Source organism: Octopus sinensis, unplaced genomic scaffold (genome assembly GCF_006345805.1).
Source record: "Octopus sinensis unplaced genomic scaffold, ASM634580v1 Contig17957, whole genome shotgun sequence".
NCBI classification, from domain to species: Eukaryota; Metazoa; Mollusca; class Cephalopoda; order Octopoda; family Octopodidae; genus Octopus; species Octopus sinensis.
The window spans coordinates 22562-30000 of record NW_021835454.1 but is presented as its reverse complement, the minus strand read 5'-3'; the positions used below and the strand labels follow the sequence as shown (position 1 = coordinate 30000).

The 7439-nt window shown below is 36.5% G+C and overlaps 1 protein-coding gene across 1 annotated transcript in view; it reads right to left on the bottom strand.

The window, feature by feature from the left end:
- Window positions 1-306: 306 nt before the first annotated feature.
- Window positions 307-7439, bottom strand: part of LOC118760849 — a 13035-nt gene continuing 5902 nt past the window's right edge. Inside the window, exons 2-4 of the mRNA XM_036500002.1 lie at window positions 5956-6167; window positions 2139-2223; window positions 307-1806 (exon numbers count right to left, since the gene is read on the bottom strand). Coding sequence (XP_036355895.1) covers window positions 1355-1806; window positions 2139-2223; window positions 5956-6167 — 749 coding nt within the window. The 3' untranslated portion in view covers window positions 307-1354. The remainder of the gene's footprint in view (window positions 1807-2138; window positions 2224-5955; window positions 6168-7439) is intronic.

The following is a 7439-nucleotide window of genomic DNA, read 5'->3' as shown; positions in this document are numbered from 1 at the left end:
TTTCGTTTCTCATTGTGTTCGACGTTTTTTTGGTGTCCTGTACCCTTATATGCATGTATATATACATATAGATGTAGGTACGTACATATATGTATGTATATATGCATATGTTTTATTTATTATTTTATTATATATATATATACATACACACATCCATGCACAAATATACATATATATACTTACATTCCTATACATATATGTATATACACACGTATATAAATATTCATATACACTTATATTTATACACACATATAAATACATACATGCAATCACATATCTGTGTGCATTTGAGAGGAGTGGTAATTCAGGACTCGTTGTTCAGGAGAGGTCTTTTGGAGAAATTTTGATTAAATTTGGAGTTGTGTTATTGTTTAGAATTTATCAATGCATGTAGAACTTTGTAAACAAGGTTGAAGGTGTTTCTCTTTTGTTAAGTAGGCCCAAGGTGTGACAGTTTTTTTGCTACATTTGTTATTATTGGATTTGTAACTTCTGCTTTGACAATGGTACAATTCCGGTATATAAACCCTTAGAAATTGTGTGTGTCAACTTGTTTTTCACAAAAGAATATAAGCAGGAACATGGTGGAACTCGAAGTAGATTGAGCTATAAATAATAGCTTGTAAATATTGGTTTAAAAACCCTTGAATAGAGAAAGTCAAAGGCTGCTTGTGACACTGTCATTTTCTCTAAACATGACAGGCTATACAAGAAACCTATACAATGTGGATGTGGATGACTTGAAAACGGAATTGGACATTCTCCTATCCCCGTTCCCAGACGAGTCGACGGTCCCGGCAGGAAGTATAGACGAGGGCAGTGGTATCAAACTCCATTATACACCTAATGCTCTAATCACCAGGTAAAAAGCACATACAAAAGTTAATATGAAATCCCACCCACCCCAGTAGAAACCAGCCACAGAGGAGGTCTGTGGAAAGGGTACAAATTTACGATGGTGCTCTAGAATGATCGCAACAGCATCGCTAAAACGTATAAAAGAATAGCATAATATGTATAATTTATGTGTTTGCATGTAAATTGAGGGAAGCATGTGAGAATGTGCTTACAAATTTGGATTCGCAGTCATAAGCTCCCGGTGTACTAAAAGGTGTCGTTTTAAAATACCTTATTTAGTCTTCCAACCAATAAAGATCTCTGAAATAAATACTTGACTGGAACGAGTAATAAGGTTGATGTGATCGACTGAAACTTTTGGAGACAGTGCTCCGACATGGGCGCTGCTACCTCGTTTTAGAATAGTCTTATTTTATTTATTTAAAAACTTTATGCAATTTTTTCCAAGATTTTTTTTCTTTTATTTGTTTTCTATCTACTTTTTGTTTTCTTTAATTTACTTTTCACTTTCCTTTCTTGCATCATCAAGTTTTTCGTCTTTTGTAATTATCCATTCGGGTCGGTTTGAGTGTATATTCGATTTGCGTATAACACTTTCGATAGTGTCTTGGGTTCGATGAACCGTCAATCCAGTCAGTTGAACGATGAGCGAAATCCCGAATAGAGACGTATTGATTATGCCAAATAAATTCAAGCTAGACACTTCGCTTGGAGCGCTTGCGAAGAGGTATCCAAGGATGGCCATCCAGATCGTATTACACACCAAAAATCCGATAATACATTTGAGGCGAAACCTCCGGAGTTTTTTTTCTATTACCGGCTTTGGTGTACCCATCCTCGCCTTTGCACCTATGGTGGATTCTAGTAGAAACTCCCAGAATTTGTATTCGACATCATCTTCACACTCATCTTCACAATTAAGAGGGGGAGAATTCAAACTTGCGGGAACTGAAATAAAAGAAAATTAATTAATTAATTTTTTTGTGGTTGTGCAGCTAGAATGAGACATTAAAAGAAAAAGTCCTGGTGTCAATTTATTCGACTAAGCCTTACAAAGTGGTGCTTCAGCATGGCCGCAGTCTAAAAGATACAAGAAATGTAAAAAAGAAAAATATAACAACTAGAAGAAATGAATTATTTTTTTCTATTGTGAGCTGTAGCCACTGAATTGAAGCAAAGCCACAAAGGGAGAGTTTCTTATAGTTTCTGTTTCCCTTGTGGCAACATCGTGAGGATGAAATGTGAAAGAATACAAAGGAAGCAAACATGGATTAACTTACTTTTATCTTCCTTTTTCTTCCTTTTCTTTTTTCGACGTTTACGGATTTTGGGGAAACAAACCAGATTCGGAACGGTGGCTTTGTTCTGCAAATAAATGAATATATGAATAAAAAGTAAAGCCTGTTTTCTTTTTATCTTTTATTTGTTTCAGTCATTCTACTACGACCATGCTGGGGCGTTTTTGAAGGATTTTGTCGAACAGAACAAGTTAGCATTTACACTATCGTCTCTTATGCCACACAACTAAGCTACAGGGACGTAACCAAATCTACACCGGTTGTCTACCGATGTTGGGGTGGACACATACACACACACACACACACACAACAAGGTTTCATGATTTTCCTTCTTTCAAATTCACTCACAAGGTATTGGTCAGTCTGGGACAAAAGTAGAAGATACTTGCCCAAAGTGTTACGTGGTTTAAATGAGCTGTTCTAGAGTCAAATGTATTTCAGCCGTGACCTCTTAGTCTGTTAAGGGTCCTTTAATATAAACATCATTTACACTTTCCCTTCGTTTCCTTCTTACATTTTTAAAATGGTAGGATGCAATCTGTAGGGATGTTGGTTACTATTTCTAGCAGGTTGCTTGACTACATAGAATCTATCTGCATCTCTAGATATTTATTATCAGAGGCGTAAAGGTAGCAATCAGCTGTATTTATACAGTCTTAGAAATTATGAAACACAATTCTTCGATGCCCAAAGAAAACAATTCTCAAAATGCATTGTTTTGAATCGAAAGGAGACAAGTGGCGCGGTTGTTTGTCGCTGACAATTTGCCACGACTGACTGGAGTATCAGCCTGTTTTTGTGACAGAAACTGTCGTTACTGGAGTCAGACTTATGCACTCATGCACGTGCAGAAATATTCACATACAGAAAGAGAGGGAAAAAGAGAGAGGGAGGTTATGTAACAGAGACATTACACATACATGTAAACTTAATGAGAGGCTCACAAAAGGAGAGAGGCATTAAACTGTTAGATGTCAAATAAGTCAACGCTGAATCATTAACGGCTAAGATGAGGTGCCAAAAGGGCTGAGCCAAAACGGCTCGCTACCAGTTTGTATTGTCACATTATGTAATATTCAGTGTGCCATTCTCTTGAGTCTGACTAATATTAGTTGGTCAGTGGTAGTGGCAATGGCGATGCTGCGATAAAAACGTCACCGAAAATGCATTTCAAGTCACTTATTAATAGGTACTGGAACTCATGCACCAACCAGGTAGAAAACTCCATACGCAAACTATAGACACATAACCTTTTGCATAAAGACAAACGCACCTATATATTTCTACAAAAGCTACATGTCGCTACGCGTTTTTTCCCAACGATGCATACCTAAGCACAAACAAATACTTAAACGCTCACAAACGCACTGAAGCATATATCTACGAAGGTGTATGAATACCAACATATATACGCTTATATACACTGCTACAATAACTCAAGCTATTGTGATACAATACATACTTAAAACAAGCATAGCTGCGTGGCTCGCCTTGCAATCACATGGTTTCGATTTCAATCCCATTGCGCTTGGGCAAGTGTCTATCAACATCTCCGGACCATTTAATAGCTTTCTGAGTGAACTTGGCTGGAAGACACTCGTGGAAACCCGTCACACACACACACACACACACACCACACACACACACACACACACACACACACACACACACACACATATATATATATATATATATATATATATATAAAATAACGTAGGTAGCCATAATCTGTATAAAACCAAAAAGGAAATATTCAACCGTCATTAATTGCAGCTGAGGGTGCTGGGTAGCGCCTATATTGCTAGAAATAAAAGTTAAAACTCTTAGAACTACAGAGAAGCACATTTTCATACACTGAGAGGGGAGATAACCGCCCCATAAGCGAAGATAGATCTTTGGACTAGGCTAGTTTCATTTGTAAAATTGAAGACTCGTTAGCAGTGTCTACTCCTTCGCTGAATGGTTTGGCTAAATCCAGACTATCAGTATAAATATTTATTATATAAGTTCATGGGTTACTTAGCGAAATGCTAATGTGAAAATTAGAAAATAATGTAGGCAGCTATACGTAATACTAAACCAAAAAAGAAAAATTCAGTCGTCACTAATAGTGACGTGTATATATATATATATAAATATGACCGCGTGTGTACCGTTGGCGATTTTTTTTCCTCTGTCTTCCCTTCTCTGGATCTTTCCTTCTCCTATGTTTCCGACGAAGAGCTCCGCTCGAAACGTTAAACCCTCCTTCTTCCCTTCCTTCTTGAGCGTCCAATAATACTATATTTGTTCCACGTCCTCGCGTTGTCGCGTTTTCTCTTTGTGTTTTCATGTTTGGATTATATATATATATATATATATATATATATATATACGACAGGCTTCTCTCAGTTTTCGTATACCAAATTTACCTACAAGGATTTGATCGGCCTGAGACTATAGTAGAAGACACTTGCCCATGGTACCACATAGTGAGACTAAACACGGAAGCTTCTTACCACACTTCAACGCCAGTTGTTTGTTTATAAAACTTCTTTAAATTCTGTTCCAGAGACATGCTGAACAGGGGATCATATAGAAAATGTGTATATATTCATGTATGAAAATGGGAACAAAAGTTTAATAAAATAGAATTAAAATGCATCATAGTCCGACAGTGACATAGGTGGTGGAAACTTTGTCAAAAAAATTCTTGTTTAAGAATAAAGTGTGTGTGTGTGTGCGCGCGCGCATATGTGTGAGTGCTATATCCTTGAGTGTTGGATATATATTTTAACGAAGCTGGCGAAAGAAATATTTACACGACACGCTGCTATTTCTAATACACGAGACCCAACGCTCTCAATCGACGGCTCACATTGAACTGCTTACCAATCCCGAACTCCAGTCGCTCAGTTCTTTGTTTTATAACAATGACTCAGTTCACCTTAATCACTTGGGTGGTGGTCGGAATCCTTCCACAATATATATATACATATATATATATATATATATATATATATATTGTGGAAGGATTCCGACCACCACCCATGTGCCAGTGTATTTCTCTCTCTCTCTCTCTCTCTCTCTCTCTCTCTTTCCATTATATATATATATATATATATATATATATGTATGTATGTATGTATATATATATACATATATATATATATACATATATATATATATACATATATATATATATACATATATATATATATATATTATATATATATATATAATGGAGAGAGCGAGTGAGAGAAAAATACACTGGCACATCGTTTGTTACCACGATCGACGGAACAGCCTGCTTGTGAAATTAACATGGAAGTGCTTGAGTGCTCCACAGTCATGGAGTTCCCTTAATGTACACCCTTAATGTAGTTCTCAGGAAGATTTAGCATGTTACAGAATGTGACAAGGCTGAAATTTTTGAATAACATGTACCACTCATTTGTGCCAGTTGGATGGACTGGATCAACGTAAAATAAAGTGTCTTGCTCAAGGATTCACTAACTACTAAGCCACGCATTGTGTGTGTGTGTGTGTGTGTGTGTGTGTGTCTTTTCACTTGTACCTACGACCTCTTGTCGGCTGATGTTGGTTTCTTTATGTCCCCGCCACAAAGCAGTTCGGCTAAGATAGATTGAATACCAAACTTGAGTAATAGCGTGGAACTGTTCTCGTAAAACTCTTTCATTATGGTGCCCCAGTATGGCCGTAGATCAACGATTGAAACAAGTAAAAGATGAAATTCTCACGATGAAATTTTCAAAACATTACGAATACGTTTAAAACGATTTGAAATAAATATACTCACGCCATCCCTCGTCCCCCAGCTTTGATCAACAATGTTGCTGAGGGAGTAAGCCGGAAGCAAAATTTGCATGGTTGGAATCATAAACATGTAGAAAACACCAAGAAATATCATCCAACAGTCGCGTGGATGTAAAATGGCGGCATAGAAAACACTGGACAAGAGGATGATTAACACATAATGTGCACTTAATTGCTGGTATTTCGATTCTGTTTCTGCAAAAGACAGAAATCAATATTTAGTTGTCTTGTTCTTTATTATTCATATACTTAAACATAAAATCGCAAATATCGCCTCTGCGTCATTTGCGTGAGCGGCGAGAAATATGGAAATTTTCCACATAGATGAAGAAGAATTGAAATTGGCAAGAAAAATTGTGAGATAGGCGAAGGGTAGCTCAAAATATCGCAAGATGCACGGTCACATACCGTTGCATTGGAGTCAAGTCTCGGCAGGTGGAAAATGTTCCCGACAAGCGAAGTACAAAAATGCCTTGGGTGCATTTGGTAATAAAAGACCCACATCAACCGAGGAAAAAGTTTGGAACTACTGAGGTGAGATTTGGGACGGAAGAAGAAGCTAGATGTAGTTCCACAACCACTTTGAGGAATGACAACTTTTCCTAATCCCCAGCTGTCGCAGCCAACGTCTTGCCAAGATTAATATTCTGAATGTGCCGCCAGAAATATCCATAACCTGGTTAGCAGCGGCCATCTTGGCAGGCTTACAAGAAGATGATTTCACAATACTGGAGGCCTCAGGTTTTATTTCGGAGATTTCCTTCTCCTAGGTAGATTACCAACCAAGGGTAAAGGGCTTCTACCTGCCCATGAAGTAAGCTATCCCATTCCAGACACCAAACTGGCACTCAGACACTCTATAAAGTGATCAAATATCACTACGGTAACCGACGCGGAGTAGTTCATTCATACATAAAAAAGTACGATATGTGATTTGCAAATGTAAATAAGAATTATATATAAATATAAAAAAGTAAAAGATATGCAATAAATATAAATATGTATATAAAAGTAAAAATATACATATATATATACATATTAAAAATAAAAAAAGGTACGATGTGTGAATAAGAATTAAGAAGTAAATATAAACAATATGTATAAATATAAAGAAAAGTAAAAGATATGCACTTGATAAATATAAAATAATATATATATAGTACGTTTAAATATTTGTTGTGCAAGATTTTTTATGTGAAGTCGTGTGTTGAAACAGATATTGTTATATTTCGGAATGGTCATATATATATATATATATATATATATATATAACTGAGATGTGTGTCTATCTGTCTTTCTGTCTGTCTGTGTGAATCCCTAATACTTGAGAACTACACAACCAATTTCATTCAAATTTTACACATGCCTTACTTAGGGTCCAGGAAATGTCATGGGCAAAAACACATTTTTTACTTTTTGCCTAGGGCGAGCCCACAGCAATATCATATCTTCTCCACTATGAATCCC